Source organism: Podarcis erhardii (assembly GCF_964252035.2).
Source record: "Podarcis erhardii genome assembly, chromosome: 17".
Taxonomy (NCBI): domain Eukaryota; kingdom Metazoa; phylum Chordata; class Lepidosauria; order Squamata; family Lacertidae; genus Podarcis; species Podarcis erhardii.
Genome location: NC_138515.1, coordinates 32,798,012 through 32,817,253, shown reverse-complemented (window position 1 = coordinate 32,817,253; position 19,242 = coordinate 32,798,012). Strand labels below are relative to the sequence as shown.

The 19,242-nt window shown below is 47.2% G+C and overlaps 1 protein-coding gene across 2 annotated transcripts in view; it reads left to right on the top strand.

Annotated features, from left to right (window-relative positions):
• The first annotated feature begins 1,457 nt into the window (after nt 1-1,457).
• Nucleotides 1,458-19,242, top strand: part of CASR (calcium sensing receptor) — a 52,117-nt gene continuing 34,332 nt past the window's right edge. The window contains exons 1-2 of one of the 2 annotated variants that reach the window (XM_081844864.1): nt 1,458-1,590; nt 17,170-17,625. In XM_081844864.1, the coding sequence (XP_081700990.1) occupies nt 17,435-17,625 (191 nt within the window). In that variant the 5' untranslated portion in view covers nt 1,458-1,590; nt 17,170-17,434. Of the gene's footprint in view, nt 1,591-3,441; nt 3,523-17,169; nt 17,626-19,242 lie in introns of those variants that run through there. The other variant, XM_081844865.1, reaches the window with a different exon arrangement.

The following is a 19,242-nucleotide window of genomic DNA, read 5'->3' as shown; positions in this document are numbered from 1 at the left end:
TGCCTTTAAGGAAATGGCTCTCCTACTGCTCATTACCTAGGATATATGAAGGTAGAGGATATATTTCGGAAAGTTCTCAACGCACAGAAGCTCCTCGAATTTGGAATAATACGGAGAGGCCAGCCCAGGGGTAGGCAACCTAAGGCCCGTGGGCCAGATGGGGCCCCATCGCCTTCTCAATCCGGCCCACGGATGATCCGGGAATCAGCGTGTTTTTACACGAGTAGAATGTGTGCTTTTACTTAAAATGCATCTCTGGGTTATTTGTGGGGCATAGGAATTTGTTCATTCTTATTTTTCAAAATATAGTCCAGCTCCCCCACATGGTCTGAGGGACGGTGGACTGGCCCAGGGCTGGAAAAGGTTGCTGACCCCTGGGCCAGCCCCTTGGCTACCTTGCAGTGTGACTTATTTTTTTCCTGGTTTCAGAAATGGTGCCCACCACATGCGAAGATATCCATGAATGACCTGGCGCGTGCAAGGCATTGTTTTTGTTTAGTCATTTAGTCGTGTCCGACTCTTCGTGACCCCCTGGACCAGAGCACGCCAGGCACTCCTGTCTTCCACTGCCTCCCGCAGTTTGGTCAAACTCATGTTTGTAGCTTCGAGAACACTGTCCAACCATCTCTTTCTCTGTCGTCCCCTTCTCCTTGTGCCCTCCATCTTTCCCAACATCAGGGTCTTTTCCAGGGAGTCTTCACTTCTCATGAGGTGGCCAAAGTCTTGGAGCCTCAGCTTCAGGATCTGTCCTTCCAGTGAGCACTCAGGGCTGATTTCCTGCAGAATGGAGAGGTTGGATCTTCTTGCAGTCCATGGGACTCTCAAGAGTCTCCTCCAGCACCAGAATTCAAAAGCATCCATTCTTCGGCGATCAGCCTTCTTTATGGTCCAGCTCTCACTTCCGTACATCACTACTGGGAAAACTATACGGCAAGGCATACCTGGGGGTATTGAGAGCAGGACTTCTGCTACCAAGACGAGGCCCCTCCAACCAACCCCGCTCCGCCCGCTCTTCCCTCGCCGACCCCGGGCCGCCTTCCGCCCCCTCGAGGGTGGAGCGCCAGAGCCCTCGGCGCGCCCTGGACGCCACTGCAGCGCCGCCGCCGCCTCCGCGCCCTACTCCGCCGACTTGGCGCTTCCCCGACGGGTTTTCTCCAGCGCAGCCCTCCGTCGCCCCCTCACGCCCTCTCTCTCTCTCCGGAGGCGGACGGACGGGACGGGACGGACGGCAGCTGAGGGAAGCCCGGCGGCTGCCCCGTCTACCTGGCAAGGTCATAGCGGGCTGGCCATGGAGGAGGCCGGGCGCCTTTGGCTGCGGGGAAGCGGCTGGCCGGCAGGTGGGCTCGCCCTGGGCGCGCGGCGCGCGGCGCTGCCGGTGGGCTGGACCTGCGCGTCTTCGCGGGGCGAGTAGACGGACGGACGGACGGACGGCCGAGTTGCGCGTCGTCGCTGCGGCTGTTGCTCGAGAAGCGGCGGAAAAGTTTCCCTGCGGGCGCTGCTGCGCACTCCGGAGCGCGCGGCTGCTGCGTCTTCTTCTTCTTCTCCGTGAGAAATTCTGGTCCTGGCAGGCGCGCGGGGGACGGAGCGAGGGTGAGAGTGTGCCGCTTTCTTTGGGGGGGCCTCTGCTTTTACCTGGGGGTGTCTTGGGAGGGGGGCTTTTGGGGGGCTTCTTCTTAACACCCACCCACCGACGGGCAAGTTTGCGGCCGGTTTTGAGGCAGCTGTGCGCTGGGCTCGTGAAGGAGCCTTTCGGGTTTGTGTGCTTTTTTATTCATTTAACAAAAAAGCTCGTTGTCTGAACACGTCTCAGTTTAGAAGTGGATTTGGAAGTGGGCTCCAGAGTGGGAACTTGGGTTGCGAGCCTATAGCGTATTTCCTTCAGAGCAAACCGCGTCGAAACGAAGCGGGTCTCGCTGCCGAGTCAACAAGCTTAGGATTTCGTTGCGCGGCGCCTTCCAAGGGTGCCAAACTGAATAAAATATTGGGGGGGGGGGAGTAAGCCCCGCCCCGCATAATTGATCACATGACACTGTTTGAATGGCAATGGATGGGCCCAGCCCCCCCTCAAATATTTTATTGGGGGGGGTATAGGCGTTGGCTCCTATGGCCCCTTCATATTCATAGGACAGCCCCACCCTAGGTAGCAAGGCCCTCTGGGTCCAGCAGTGGCAACCTCAGGTTCCTAAAAATCGATGGGTCACGGAATCATAGAATCGTAGGGTTGGAAAGGGACCCGCGAGGGTCATCTAGTCTAACCCGCTGCAGTGCAGGAATCTCGGTAATACATGACAGATGGCCAACCAACTCAGTTGCTAAAGCATGAGACTCGGGTTCGAGTCCCGGGTTGAGTAAACGATTCCTGCATGGCAGGGGGTTGGACTAGATGACTCCCGTGCTCCCTTCCAATTCTATGATTCAGCCTCTGCTTACAAAACCTGCAGGGAAGGAGAGTCCATCACCTTCCAAGGAGGTCCATTCCACTGTTGAGCAGCTCTTACTGCAAGTGTGTTGAGGATTGGGCTGCTGATCTAACAACTGTGACGTGGGTCCTTGCAGCAGTGGCGTAGCGGGGGGGTGCAGGGGGGCCGGCCGCACCGGGCGCAACATCTGGGGGGGCGCGCTCGCCGCCTCCGGAGTCGCCAAAGAGCCTCGGGCGCAGGCTGTAGCAGAGCCCCATGTCTCACGGAACCGACAAGCTGTGCGCGCGTCCGGGCTGAAGGCGTCCGGCAGGCAGTGGCTCTCAGCGCTCGCCGCGGTCCCCGCGTGTCAGGGCCACGGAGTGCGTGCCAGGCAGCCCCTCCTCATAGCCCCGCCGCCGCTGCTGCTGCTGCAGCGGCTGGGCCATGTTGCATTTTCCTCGCCTCTCTGCCCTCCTCCTCCGGGCAAGCGGCGTCGTTTGGGCGGCAGCGCCAGCGGCAACTCGCCTCAGATCACCTGACACGGACCCGCCGCCGCCGCCGTGGCTACCTTACTGTAAATACCCCATCCCAGGCAGCAGCAAGAAGAAGCTGGCAGTGGCGGCAGGTTAGGGGTTAGGGGCGCAAATTACTTGCCTTGCCCCGGGTGCTGACAACCCACGCTACGCCGCTGCCTTGCAGTCCTCCCTGGTTGTGTTTTGTGTCTGTAAATCACGTGTGGATCAAAGTGAGAAAAGGTAACTGTGGATTAGAATGATTAACTCAGGGCCAGTTTTCAGCGAGGTTGCAGCAAGGATGAGATTGGCACAACTTGTGAAATCAAGTGTTCTGGCAAGGGAACTGTAAATGAGAGCATGTGAAATATATTTCAGGCTCCGGGTTGCTGCCGTTTTTTTGTTTTAAACCAAATTACTGTAGAGGATTTGGTGGGCACAATGCAGCGGGAAGGTCTCTTGCAGGAGCTGCATTGAAATAAAAAAGATCTGGCCAGGACAGAGTTCGTTTCAACGGAGCATGCTTGGGAGCAATTCTTTGTGAATTGGGCTCCGCAGCTACAATCACGTGCACATGTGGGGGAAAGTCCCATTGAACTTGGTTTCCTGTAGTGAGCAAGAATTGTTTTTCAGACACTCAGGCAGAGAAGTGGGTTTTTGGGGGGTTTTGTTGTATAATGAACATAACATTAAAAAAGGAAAACCAAGAGGTACAAAGTTATAGATAGGTAGCCGTGTTGGTCTGCCATAGTCAAAACAAAATAAAAAAATTCCTTCCAGTAGCACCTTAAAGACCAACTAAGTTAGTTCTAGGTATGAGCTTTCGTGTGCATGCATACTTCTTCAGATACCTTGGTATCTATACCTAGAACTAACTTAGTTGGTCTTTAAGGTGCTACTGGAAGGAATTTTTTTATTTTGTTTCGAGAGGTACAAGTCACTAAGCAGAGGCTTACATAGTAATGCCTAGCAACAGTCTTAACTTTTGCATTGATATTTGCCCAGCTTCACTTCTACATAGTTCATGCCTGCAGAGCCCAGATGGGCAGTTACCTTTTTCAGTCTGACGGCCAAGATTGTCAATAATTTAGAGACACGCCCCCCCCCCCAATTGAAGAAACTTGGGCCCCCAGTTGCTGTTGAACTACAGCTCCCATCATCCTTAGCTAGCAGGACCAGTGGTCAAGGATGATGGGAGATGTAGTCCAACAACAGCTGGGGGCCCAAGTTTGAGAAACACCGACCCTACATTAAGGAAAAGCAGGACTATGAAGTGATGCTACACAGTGTAGCAATCTAAACTACCCACCACAACTCCCCTTGGCTGAGCAAATGACGTGTGTCAATTTTTCAACAGTTGCTCTTAAGTCACAATTAAGCCTGTGTGGCTGAGGTAAGCCAGTAAATATTATTTGGGGCTAGTGATTTTTATGGGGTTGTTGATTTAGCTAGCTTGTAAGGTAAAGGTAAAGGGAACCCCTGACCATTAGGTCCAGTTGTGACCGACTCTGGGGTTGCGGCGCTCATCTCGCTTTATTGGCCAAGGGGGCCGGTGTACAGCTTTCGGTTCATGTGGCCAGCATGACTAAGCTGCTTCTGGAGAACCAGAGCAGCACACGGAAACGCCGTTTACCTTCCCGCCGGAGTGGTACCTATTTATCTACTTGCACTTTGACGTGCTTTCGAACTGCTAGGTGGGCAGGAGCAGGGACCGAGCAATGGGAGCTCACCCCGTCGCAGGGATTCGAACCGCTGACCTTCTGATCGGCAAGCCCTAGGCTCAGTGGTTTAACCCACAGCGCCACCCACGTCCCTTAGCTAGCTTGTAAATATGTTTAAATAACTAAATGGGAGATAATATCATAGGTATCCAGCCCCCCAAAGTATGTAGTGAGACAATGTTCCTTCTAAATTGCCTCAAGAAGTGCACCCAACAGAGGCATGAATCTCTCCTTAAACAAAATATTTTCTCGCAAATCAGATTCTTTCCCCCTCTCATTTTAAGCAAGGTGCTCTTACTGTCCATGTGTCCTTCTCTCCCCTTCCTGCCCTGCATAGAGGCATCCACATTATTGTTTTTTTCTCAAGTGCACACAAAGATATGTGCCCCTCTTCACCATCCACACTTGCTTTGCAAAGCAGTTTTGGGGAACAAGTGGTTTCACCGTCTGCAGGATTTTTTATTTAAAAAGGATTCTTCCTTTGAGATCTCACCCCTGACTAGCTTGGCCCATGGCCAGCGGAAGTCATTGTTGGGCCACAGTAGGGATAGACTCTGTGATGTCAGGTTCTACGTGTTAGGAAGTGGGCTGTCCATTCAAGCAGGTCAGAAATAAATATGTAATCCAGGGTACGTAGAGGTCACATTCCATCCAGAACATCAAATAAGGATCAGAGGGGTCAGAAACTGGTGCATAGTCAGAGCCAGGAGGCGGGCAAGAGAAGCAATGTCACCAGCACACTCTGCCACCTTGCTGCTCATCTTTAATTCTAGATCAGTTACAAAGAAATAAAAAAGCACAGGTCCCAAAACCCATCCTTGGGTGAACCCACTTCTTACATTCATCCACTGAGAGAACTTACCATCTATTCCGATTTGTTGCTTCCTGTTCTTTTACCAGTTACTAATCCATAAGAGGGTCTCTTCCCATGGTTACTAAGCTTACACAGGAGCCTTTGAGGAGGGACTTGGTCAAAAGCTTTATGAAAGCCAAAGGATAAAGTGTCTTCTGGATCATCCCATTCATATGTTCACTGACACTCTAAAAAAGCCCCACCCACCTCTAAAATATTTGCTAGACAAGACTTACTGTTGAGGAAGCCATGCTTCTGGTTCTTCAACAAGACTTGTTCTTCTTTATCTATATTGCAGATCATTTGGGGTTATTAACTTGTTGTCATGTGAAGTGTTGTGTTTTTATACTGTAAACCACCTTGTGATCTTTGAAGGGTGGTATATTATTATTATTATTATTATTAGTAGTAGTAGTAGTAGTAGTAGTAGTGTCGAGATCAGAATGATTTAAACATTGTATTTAACAGGGAAATTAAATTTGGAACTAAAGTTATAATGGAACAATTGGTGAAATCAGGTGTACTAGCACTGAAATTTTAACTTCACATATGCAAAATATGGTTTGGGTCATTTTAAAAACAATGAGAGGATTTAGTGAGCACAATCCACCTGGAAATAATTGTGCATGAGCTGCACTGAATAAAGGGGATCTGCTTAAGAACATCACATTCCTAATCATTTAAGTGGAGCAGATGAGTAATCCTTAGTGAATTGGGATCTGGGCATCACTGCAATTCATACACAGAATCTGTGTGCTGCCTGGTCTCCTGCTTTGTCAAAAGCCCAGAAGTACTTATTCCAGTTTAGTTGATGGATGAATTTGTGTAGGTCTGCTAAAGCAGTTAAAGAAATAATTTCATGGGAAGAATGAATGAGCAGATAGAATGGATAAGTAGAAATAAGCCAACTAGTTGTGTCAATATATGTTTTTCTCCAAATGGGCTAGGCAAGTGTGACTATGAATCATTCAAAGGATTTCTGCCATATCGACAAGAGATCTTCAGCAGCCCTTACAATAGTCTAAGCATGACATGAGTATGGCCAAAAGCTTATACGTACAATAGATTACCATCTGCTACATCCTGACAAAAGCCATTTTGGACTGTGGTAACACAGTGTGCTTGATGTGGGAAGAGATTCCAGAATACTTTGTGCACTGCTGGCTGTCATATTTAAAGAAAGTTCAGAAGCAGGTACCCATGAGGCAAGGTGATAATTAATCAAATAATTAAATAATTAAGGGGTCAGCTGACAGTGACAGGAAAGGAAGACAACTATTAATCTGTATTAAAAGCAATCTGGTTTAGAGCAATCTGGTTTTGGTACTTTCCAGATCCAAATAATGCTTCATTTCCTCTAAATTCAATATTTCACATACATGTGAGAGAAGGACAAGAAGTTATGTGTTTGTTGATTAAAAAAAAAGTCTTTTAGGAGATGGTAAGAAGCCACACAGGGACACAGGTGGCGCTGTGGGTTAAACCACAGAGCCTAGGACTTGCCGATCAGAAGGTCGGTGGTTCAAATGCCCGCGACAGGGTGAGCTCCCATTGCTCGGTCCCTGCTCCTGCCAACCTAGCAGTTTGAAAGCACGTCAAAGTGCAAGTAGATAAATAGGTACTGCTCCGGCGGGAAGGTAAATGGCGTTTCCATGCGCTGCTCTGGTTTGCCAGAAGCGGCTTAGTCATGCTGGCCACATGACCTGGAAGCTGTACGCCGGCTCCCTCGGCCAATAAAGCGAGATGAGCGCCCCAACCCCAGAGTTGGTCACGACTGGACCTAATGGTCAGAGGCCCCTTTACCTTTACCTTTAAGAAGGCACACAACAGCCAGAATTCTTCCCTGCTGGATTTCCTGTGGACGCATTTTGTAGCCAATACAGCCAGAGTTAAAAGGGACCCTGGAGGTATTATGGCCCAGTCCTCTGCTCAGCACAGTGCAGGATCCAAAGCTGCATCATCCCTAACAGATGGTCATTGAGCCTTGACTTAAATAACTCCACTGAAGGAGAGCCCACCTACCTCCTAAGGCAGCCTGGTGAACAGATTTTCCTGTTAGGAAATGTTTCCTAATCTTTAGCCTAATCTATTCCTCCTACAACTCCTACACATTGTTCTCGTTCTAATCTCCTGGGCAAGAAAAAAAAGGACTGCTCCATCTTCTGCATGAGGGAGCCCTTCAGATATCTGAAGACTGCTATCATGCCTCCCCTTAAATCTCCAGCTTCCAAAATTAAACATACTAGGGCTTGCCAATCAGAAGGTTGGCAGTTTGAATCCCCTGGACGGAGTGAGCTCCTGCTGCTCTGTCCCAGCTCCTGCCAACCTAGCAGTTCGAAAGCACATCAGAGTGCAAGTAGATAAATAAGTACCACTTCGGCAGGAAGGTAAACGGCGTTTCCGTGCGCTGCTCTGGTTTGCCAGAAGTGGCTTAGTCATGCTGGCCACATGACCCAGAAGCTGTACGCCGGCTCCCTCGGCCAGTACAATCATACCTCGGGTTGAATGTGCTTCGGGTTGAGCGTGTTCGAGTTGTGCTCCGTGGCAACCTGGAAGTAACAGAGTGCATTACTTCCTGGTTTCGCTGCTCGCACATGCGTAGATGCTCAAAATGACGTCACGCACATGCGCAGAATCGGCAAAACGCGACCTGCGCACACGCAGACGTGCCGTCGCTTGTTACGTTCGCATCCCGAGGTACCACTGTAAAGCGAGATGAGCTCCGCAACCCCAGAGTCGCCTGTAACTGGACCTAACGGTCAGAGGTCCCTTTACCTTTACCTTTACCTTTACCTTTCCTCTTCCAGCCATTCCTCATAAGACTTTGTTCCTAGACCCCTTGTTCTCCTGGCTTCCTTCTGCAGGGCAAGCTCAATGGGCAGATTCACACCTTACCTTTGAAACACAACAAATGCATAGTGAAAAACACATGACAAAGAATTCTGGGAACTATAGCTTGTAAAGATTCTGGGAATTGTAGGTCTGTGAGGTGGAAATTACAGGAAAAGGTTTCCCTTTTCTGTCTGTTGTCCCCACTGCTGCCCCTCTGAGTCAGATAGCTTATTGCAAGTGTGGTTGCTTTATTCTCAACAGTTCTTAGGGCCACATTCTGTATTATACATTTGAAGCACAGTTAAAGCATGTGACTTCCCACAAAGAATCCTCCTCACCAATTCCCAGTGGCGTAGCGTGGGGGGTGCAGGGGGGGCCGGCTGCACCGGGCACAACATCTGGGGGCGGGGCGCGCTCGCACTCAGCTCTCTGCCCCTACTAAAATCCACAGGTTAGGGGGCGCAAATTACTTGCCTTGCCCCGGGTGCTGACAACCCACGCTACGCCACTGCCAATTCCTTTTCCTCTAGTAACTATTTGTTGGTAATTTTCAAACCATATGAAAAGTGGGCTCCTTTCTGTGCCCTAATTCACTTCCAGTGCATTCTGTCTTTATTTCACTTAGCTTTTGAGTCAAAACAGGATTTTCTGTTTGCTGACAGTGCAGCCCCAAGCCTATTATCCAAAAATCAACCTGGGCTCGTTCTGCTTCACTGAAGTATCTCCCACAGTATAACAGTGTTAGCATTTGAACTCATCTGGGTCTCATGACACAAACACAGGTGCAACTCTCATAGTGCTGACATAAGGGGAAAAACTTGCTTTAGTGAAATTAAGTTTAAAAAAACACACAGGGGAATAGATATGGGCAGGAATCTATATTTTAAAACAAATGCTCTATTGGAACTTACAGAAGAAGCCAAATGGAGAGCTAGTTACTAAGATGAACTGCGTGTTGACGGTGTGCAAAAATATTTTAACTTAATACCAGTCTTAATCAAAACTTATTAAGTAAAGCTTTATGAGTACAATAAAGAGAAATAATTAATTTTGACACAATTTAATTAATTTACAAATAAAAGTCTTTATACCCCCTTCTCATTGAATATCAGTGGTGTACAGCGGCTGCTCATTATTATTACATTGAGCACCTGTTATCTACTTTACTCCTACTATTTTCAGTAATTTTTTTTTAAAAAATTACTTTTTAAAAAAAATTACCTTTTTGGGGGGGGGGAGGCATCTGTGTCATAGAATATTTTAAAAGTTCCATACATAGAATCATAGAATTGTAGAATTTGTATAGTAGGCCTGCAATTTACACAGTTGTTACGTTCTGGGGATCATCCCTAAAGCCAAAATTGTGTATAGTCAAAACACACTGGGTTCAAATCCGTATTCATTCTGTATTATTGATCTCCATACTGAAATTACTATGTCTTATAAGTCACTTTCTCCCCTGCAAGCATTTTCATAGCTGGTAACAGTTTTGATAACCTTGCAAAAACCAGTTTGTTCACGCTTCCTTAAGCTTAGCTGTTTCCAAAATGTAACACTAATAAATTATGTAAATGCTTCCCTAGAATCCCAAATTAATAGTAGAATTAATATATGGTGGTTCATTTAATTGAGAAATGCCAGCAATGGTTTTCAAAATACTTATTGTGCAACATTATCCTTAACACATTTATCTATCTATCACCCCGGTTTTCAGCCCCAAAGTCTCTCAGTGCAGCAGCAGCAGCAACAACAATAAAAGCAACAACTACAACAAAAGGCAGCCCTTCCACACTTACAATATAATGGATGGGGAATGAAAATCAAAAGAAGCAAATTTAGGCACCAGTTCTTAAAGTTACATAGTTCCTTAAACACCAGCTTGAATGGAAACAGCTCAGATTGGGGAGGAGTCAAAAGGCAACTGGTCTGTCAGTCTGTCTGTCTGATGGAGTGGGCCTTCATTCCCATCTCTCCCCCTGCTGGAATATTTATGGTGCAATCCTATACCTGTATGAGTTGGGGGCTGAGGCTAAAGTGGCTTAAAATGTTGTCTAATGTAAGTTTAGAAATGTCACATACTAGAGCTTTATTGTTGGTCTAAAGTAGCAATTGCCAAACTAGGCATGGGAAGAAAGCATACACAACTCTTATTTGTTTTATTTTATTTTATTGCTGCTTCCAAATAATCGGACCAAAGAGCACACTTGTGGATGCTTCCTCAGAAATAAACCCTAAAATGTTATGTTTTTAAGATGTCAACCCTCGTCTTTTGTAACACTTGCATTTTCCAATGTGTACATTAGGATATCTGTTTGTGCTTTTTAAAAAACAAAAGCTTCCTTTTAGCAGTAATTTTAAAAGACTCGGAGCATTGATAAAATGTGACGTTTTAAAACATGCTGTGGGTTAAACCACAGAGCCTAGGACTTGCTGATCAGAAGGTCAGCGGTTCGAATCCCCGTGACGGGGTGAGCTCCCGTTGCTCGGTCCCTGCTCCTGCCAACCTAGCAGTTCGAAAGCACGTCAAAAGTGCAAGTAGATAAATAGGTACCACTGTGGCAGGAAGGTAAATGGGGTTTCCATGCGCTGCTCTGGTTCGCCAGAAGCGGCTTAGTCATGCTGGCCACATGAGCTGTACGCCGGCTCCCTCAGCCAGTAAAGCGAGATGAGCACCGCAACCCCAGAGTCGGTCATGACTGGACCTAATGGTCAGGGGTTGCTTTACCTTTTAAAATATGGGAGAAATTATAGCAGGAATAAGCACTATTTGGGCAGTTAACCAGCGAAATGTTATCAAGGATCACATATTCTAATGGATTTGTGTAAAAAAAGCATAGTGGAACTGCCCGAACTGATGTGTTTTGAATGAATGGCGGGGTTCGTCGCTCGAATTTCCCTGTGTCACTTTCATTCCTGCCAAGTAAAATCATCTATTAACTCTACAATAACTACAGTCTACTCAGAGAGCTGAAGGCAAAGCCTTTGGGTTCGAAAGGGGGTGGAGTAGGTTTTTTTGTTTGTGTCGAGAGTGAATCACGCACAGACCTTTACAGAGAGGATGTGCATGTTTTCTACTGACCCTCTTCATACTTTCAGGGATAATGCCTGGTCTTACAGGTAGCATCGGCCTTCATTAAAAGCAAAGATCTACTATTAAGTGCTGAGAGTAGAAAGCCTTTTGTCGAAGTTTGTTCTTCTTTGCTTCCTTCCCTTCCTCTCCAACGGCTGAAATAGGCACCACAAAGCTGGTTTTTTAATCGCACTCCTGCCCCTGCATTTTTCCAACCCAATTAGGCCATTACCAGGGCTAAATGAGGCATAGAGCCTCCAAAAGTCACACCGTCGTCCCGGAGATGGAACGTGTGTTGCCGTGGACTTGGCAGGGAGGTGAGCTGGCTGATGCTCACTGAAGGGTGACCCGAGGTGTTTGCGCATTCCAGGTTGTGCAGAAAGATCACCTTCACAGAGAGAAAGTATAACCAATATATTTTGGTTTTTGATTAAAAAAAAAAAACACTTCCAAAAATTATTTTAAGGGACGTCGTGCGCTTAAGCAGGGCTGCCCTCATTACTGTCCATTAGTTAGGATCCCCGGTAGAGTCGGGTATTAACAAATTATTGGTACGGGCTGCAATTAGAAGAATTAAAGTTGCTATGCTGTACCATTTCTGCTTTCAGACCTGTGCTCTCTGCTACTCAGAGCTATTGTGGATTTGTCTGCTGGGGGGCGGGGCACGTGAGTCTAGGATCCTTTGACCTGCCCCACCTATTCAACAACATTCTTAGTCCTTTCTTTGTAGGACTGTCTGGCTACAGAAGTGTAAAATGACGCAGGTTGGGGCAAAAAATCTCAATTTCACATATATGCTCATGGGGCCTGAACTTGCAGTGACAGACCAGGAGTAAGAACTTAGGGTCATAGTCAGTGTTTGAAACTCGGATGTATAATTTGTTGTTGTTTAGTCGTGTCCGACTGTTTGTGACCCCCTGGACCAGAGCACGCCAGGCGCTCCTGTCTTCCACTGCCTCCCGCAGTTTGGTCAGACTCATGCTGGTAGCTTCCAGAACACTGTCCCACCATCTCGTCCTCTGTCACCCCCTTCTCCTTGTACCCTCCATCTTTCCCAACATCAGGGTCTTTTCCAGGGAGTCTTCTCTTCGCATGAGGTGGCCAAAGTATTGGAGCCTCAGCTTCAGGATCTGTCCTTCTAGTGAGCACTCAGGGTTGATTTCCTTCAGAATGGAGAGGTTGGATCTTCTTGCATCCATGTCTCCTCCAGCACCATAATTCAAAAGCATCAATTCTTTGACAATCAGCCTTCTTTATGGTCCAGCTCTCACTTCCATACATCACTACTGGGAAAACCAGAGCTTGAACTATACAGACCTTTGTTGGCAAGGTGATGTCTCTGCTTTTTAAGCTAGGCACCAAATGGCTCCTTAAACCAGGTTTGCTGTTGCGAAAACGGAATGCCGTTGCCATTTTGGGGCCGGATGGCTTGAAAGTTGTATTTTTCAGTACAGCTTTTTGGTTCCTGAAATTCATTTTGTGCGGATAAAATATGATGAATAGAATTCTAGAGGATGTGTTGCTAGTGTGTGGAAACAGTCAAGATCCAAGGATCTGCTGGCATGCACCTCCAGTTGGTGGAGACATCAGGCGCCATCCTGGTTCCTGGGCTTCTTCCCTTGGTTGCAAGTGGCCGATTGCAAGGTGCACAATGTGCCTGGCGAATTTCCAACGCTGGCCATATAGTAGATAGCTTAATGAAGAGGCCAACCCAGTGTGCATAGGCCATGAAGAAGGCAGATTCCATACTAGGGATCCTTGGGAAATGAATTGAAAAGTATAACTGCCAATATCATAATGCCATTATACAAATCTATGGTGTGAACAGATAGCTCAGTTGGTAGAGCATGAGACTCTTCATCTCAAGGCTGTGGGTTCAAGACCCATATTGGGTGAAAGATTCCTGCATTATAGGGGGTTGGACTAAATGACCCTCATGGTCCCTTCTAACTCTACAATTCTATGATTCTGTGAATGCATTTGGAATACTGTATATAGTTCTGGTCACCTCAAGAAGGATATCAAGAAGCCAAGTTACAGGGAACCAGGCAGAGGGCCTTCTCGGTGGTGGCACCCGCCCTGTGGAACGCCCTCCCACCAGATGTCAAAGAGAACAACAACTACCAGACTTTTAGAAGACATCTGAAGGCAACCCTGTTTAGGGAAGTTTTTAATGTTTGATGTATCACAGTATTTTAATACTTTTTGGGAAGCCGCCCAGAGTGGCAGGGGAAGCCCAGCCAGATGGGCGGGGTATAAATAAATTATTATTATTATTATTATTATTATTATTATTATTATTATTATTATATTGCAAAGTTGAGAAAGGTTCAGAAAAGGGCAGCCAAAATGACCTATTAAAGTAAGGTTGCTGGATTTGGGACTTGTTAGTTTGGATAAAAAGCAAGTAAGAAACAACATGATAGTAGTTTATGAAATTATGCATGGAGAAAATGGATAGAGAAGAGGTGTTTTCTGTCTCTCATGGACCTACAGTGAAACTGAACGTGTGAGGATTCAGGACAGATAGAAGAAAGGACTTCTTCATGCAGGAGATAGCTAAACTATGCTTCTGCATACCAGTTGCTGGGAAGAGTGCAGAGGGAAGAGTGCTCTGGTGCTTTGAATTCTGCTTGCAGGTTTCAGAAAGACAGCTGGTTGGCCACTGTGAGAACAGTAAAAAGGTAAAGGAACCCCTGACCATTTGGTCCAGTCGTGACCAACTCTGGGGTTGCAGTGCTCATCTCGCTTTATTGGCTGAGGGAGCCGGCGTACAGCTTCCGGGTCATGTGGCCAGCATGACAAAGCCGCTTCTGGCAAACCAGAGCAGCGCATGGAAAAGCCGTTTACCTTCCCGCCGCAGTGGTACCTATTTATCTACTTGCACTTTGACGTGCTTTCAAACTGCTAGGCTGGCAGGAGCAGGGACCGAGCAACGGGAGCTCACCCCATCGCGGGGATTCGAACCGCCGACCTTCTGATTGGCAAGCCCTAGGCTCTTTGGTTTAACCCACAGCACCACCCGCGTCCCGTGAGAACAGTATGCTGGACTAGATGGGCCATTGACCACATTCTTACTTGAGGAGGAAGTACACAGGAATTAGTTTATATTCTGCCTCTCTCTCACCTTGGGACTCAAGGCTGCTTACATGTGATTCCCAGACCATCATCTATCCAGGCACGAACCATACCTTGACCTGCTCAACTTCAGTAAGGTGGTGGTTTCTTGGTCTTCAGACCACACTTTAGAAGTGTGTGTCCATAGGAGGGTGTTGCCAGGGTGGTGAGGGGTCTGGGAGCCATGTCCTCTGAGGAACTGGAGGGGCAATATCCCTAGGCCTCCACCATCTATTTTATGGGAAGTGAGTTGAGTTCAGTAGACAACTATTGAATCTAACTGTGTCCATCACACCCTCAATTAATCCTGTTGTAAGGAAAATGCAGGTTATTAGGAGATTTGATAGCTGAGAAAGAAAGTGCAGGTGATGGAGGTGGTTCTTCCTCTCCCCAATGGTTTGATGGTTTTTATTGTTGTATATACTTTTGCTTTGTTGTTTGAGATTTTTTTGAATCATGATGCTTGTGTATGCCTCTTTTGAGCTGTAAAAAGAAGAAGAAGGCAATAATAATAATAATAATAATAATAATAATAATTTATTATTTATACCCCACCCATCTGGCTGGGCTTCCCCAGCTACTCTGGGCAGCTTCCAAAAAAACATTAAAATACTGTAACACATCAAACATTAAAAGCTTCCCTGAACAGGGCTGCCTTCAGATGTCTTCTGAAAGTCTGGTAGTTGTTGTTCACTATGACATCTGGTGGGAGGGCGTTCCACAGGGCGGGTGCCACCACCGAGAAGGCCCTCTGCCTGGTTCCCTGTAACATGGCTTCTCGCAGTGAGGGAACCGCCAGAAGGCCCTCGGCACTGGACCTCAGTGTCCAGGTAGAACGATGGGGGTAGAGACGCTCCTTCAGGTATACTGGGCCGAGGCCATTTAGGGCTTTAAAGGTCAGCACCAACACTTTGAATTGTACTCAGAAACATGATGTGCCATGACTGGACTTGGGTTTGTCCTGAACTGGTTGCATGGATTGTGCCTCGGTTCCACAATCATAGTAGCAATGACCAACATCATAGAGATGTTTTGAGGCCAAACACAACAAGGGTTGAAGGGTCATGTACAAATTATTCAAGTAGCTGGTGGCTAAATTGTAAAGCCCTGGACCTGAAAAAGCTACCTTTTACCACACAAACCTGTCCAAACACTACATTTCTCTACAACTCCCTGCTCCTATCAACGTCCCCCCCTCTCCCAAACTTGACAAGGGCTGACTGGGGAGAGTGCTATGGTGGTTGTGGCACCACTTATGCGAAATGCCCCTCCTAGCCTGTCCCCAAATGTTGTGTCTTTTCTGCGCCAGGCAAAGGCCCTCCTCATTGTCCAGGCTTTCCAACAGGGTTGTGTACAGGTTTTAGTGGCTGTGCTGTTCTGTTGAATTTTATTTATTTGTCTTGCCTTGCTGTTTCTGCACTTTTTAAAAATTCATTTCATTGCATTTTCTCCTTGTCACTATTAACATGTGGGCTGCCTGAGGTGTTTTGCACTGTAGGTAGCCTATAAATATGTTTAACAGCAAAATAATGAAGGACTTTGAGATCAGAGATGTGAGCAGTGGACATCATGATTTGTAACCTGACTTCAGGGGTGATTCTGTTGACAGCCGTAAGGGGCCCTGTGATTGTTACTGATGAGTTGCTTTCCCCCACCGCAAAGTAACTTATGGAAACAAACTTTAAAACCATGTACTGTATATTATCAAAAGACTCAGGAGAAAGGAAACTGAATGAATCTGTAAGCTGCATAGTGCAGTGGTTTCCAATCCCAAACCTTTTCTCCCTCATGGACCCCTTTAAAATTGCTGGTGGTCTTGACAGATCACTTGCTGATTTTTCGGCCTGTTATAGAAGTTGCAATATGCTGTGCTTGGTGCTGTGTGATTTTTAACTGTGTTTTCATTGCTTCTTGTCTTATTCAGTGGTACCTCAGGTTACGAACTTAATTGGTTCTGGAGGTCCGTTCTTCACCTGAAACCGTTCTTAACCTGAGGTACCACTCTAATGGGGCCTTCCGCTACCGCTGTGCGGCCGCACGATTTATGTTCTCATCCTGAGGTAAAGTTCTTAACCCAAGGTACTACTTCCGGGTTAGCGGAGTCTGTAACCCAAGGTGTTTGTAACCCGAGGTACCGCTGTATTGAATTCAAACTGCAATACAATAAAATACAACAGAAGTAAAAGAAGCAAGAAAAAATACAGTGGTACCTCTAGATGCGAACGGGATCCATTCTGGAGCCCTGTTCGCATCTAGAAGCAAACAAAGGCATGTCTGCGCACGCGCGTGTCGATTTTTGCCGCTTCTGCGCATGCGCGTGACGTCATTTTGAGCGTCTGCACATGCGCAAGCGGCGAAACCCGAAAGTAACGCGCTCCGTTACTCCCGGGTTGCCGCTGAGCGCAACTCAAATGCGCTCATCCCAAAGCACATTCAACCTGAGGTATGACTGTACAGTGAAAATCAATATGAATGTTGAATGCTGACATGCCACAGACCACCCAACTGATGCTCACAAACCTTGGTGGGTCATGGACCACAATTTGGGAAGCCCTCATAGTGCATCCCTTATTTTTAAGGCGATGGTATTGGGGAAGAGGCACAGTCTATGGGCAGCTCAGAGTGCACCTGAGATAACTTTTTTACATCTCCATTTTCTTTTTAGGGGGTCTTGAAGATGGGCTCCGTCTAACAAGCGACGAGGAAGCAAGAAACTGCTGGATTGGGTCAATTGCGATGGAGAAGACCACTGAGGAGATGGTGGAACTATGGCTGCTATCCTGTGGCTTACCGTACACCAGGCATCCCCACCAGATCCGCAGTGCGCAGTGTTCAGAAGTGAAAAGGCTTGTTGAAGGTTATTAGGCCTATTCCTCTTGTGTAGCCATTTTGAAGTTTGCAACCTCTGTCCCTCGTGAAAAGGAGGAACGATGACTTTTTATAGTTTCTGTTTGCTCCTCTTTGCGTTTACTTGGAATACCTCTGCCTATGCCTATGGACCGAATCAAAGGGCACAGAAGAAAGGAGACATTATTCTTGGGGGGCTGTTCCCCATTCATTTTGGAGTGGCTGCTAAACACCAGGATCTGAAATCTAGACCAGAATCCGTTGAATGCATAAGGTGAGCCCAAGCAAAAATGTGTTAAAGCCTGTTACCCACCAAGTTCAAACTAAGTGCTATATTGCTAAGTAGTAAAGCCTTGTTCTGTTGTTATTTAAGTGGCCCAGCTTTCCAAGGCTGCAATCCTAATATACATTTAATAAATGAATGCATTTTAGTTTCTGCCCAGGAACTGTTGGCGCCTCCATAAAAATAACAACTTGGTAGCCAGTGGCTACGATTAGGGTGTTGCCTTCTGCTGAGGCTCTCCAGCAAGACTGATGTGAAAAAAAAGGAAAGATTGCAGCCTGCAAAAGAGCCATGGGGGACATAAGACTATAAATAGAATTATTATTTCCCTGCTTCCTGCCCCCACACGGCTTTGTGACCAATCAGAACAGTGCCTGATAAGTTTGCATGCCCTGAAATGAAGTTTCACAGCTGATCTGTAGCTCTTGAAAAAAACAGTGAATGTACATTTCAGTAGCTGGAGCAGACTCCCAAACTCTGTTGCAATTCTTGTCCCTGCAAATGTGTAGGCTGAAAGTTTCTTTACCATAGCTGTCAAGCGTCCCTTGTTTGGCGGGACAGTCCCTTATCCCAGCGCTGTGTCCCACTGCTGTCCCTTATTGATGATGTCCCTTAAATTTCCCGGGTTTCAAAGGAAGCAGCTCCTCTCCCTCCCTCCCTCCTTGCCGGCCAGGGAGGAGGGAGGCTCCAACTGTGTTGCTTGGCTGCGTTGCTCACCCAATAAGGAGTCTAAGAACGACTGGGGGGTGGAGCTTGCATGCCTTGTGCTGATCAAATCAGCTGCATTCCCTGGGGACTCGCCTTTGCTCAGCGCTTCCCAGCGGAGAGGTGACGGTGGTTTTCCTTGCTGCATCCCCTTTGCCGGGTTGCTGCGCTGTGGGAACCACCGCTTGAGGCTTCGTTTGGCTGCTGGCTGGGCTTTCTGCCTTTGGCTCGGAGGGGCTCAGAAGTTGAACATACCTGTGCCCGGAAAATCCCTTATTTTGGCTGCTGATCCCTTATTTTTGAGGCTGCTGGTCCCTTATTTTCAAATCTGTAAGTTGACAGCTATGTTCTTTACCCAGCACTGATATAGCACAGTGGTGGGCAAAGAAACTACAGATCAGATGTGAAACTTCATTTCAGGGTATGCAAGCTTATCAGACAAATATGTAATCACCTCCTCCTTTGCTCCCACAGTAGGCAAAATTGAAGCAAAGTGGATTGGGAGCACTGAGGGAGGGTAGAGGAGGTTAAAACTACCTTGCTATTACTGGCCTGACTCTGTGAGCTCTCCACAGATGTGGGTGCTATTGCCCTGCATTTTGTTAGTGACTCGCAGAGGTCAGCAATTGGAGTGCTTGAAGCCGATTGGTTTTAGCACCGTCACAAAAGTTCCTCTTTATGCAAATAATTGTTCGGATTGACTAGGGGTCCAGGTGGCTAGGATAACTCCTAATGGGAAGAATAATAGTTTTCCAGCCTGCCTTTTGGAACCTACTTCCCCCAAATAACTAGAACCATGGCAGTGCAGTGCCTGCATGTGCTATCCCCAAACTCAGCCCTCCAGCTGTTTCGGGACTACAACTCCCATCATCTCTAGCTAACAGGACCAGTGGTCAAGGATGA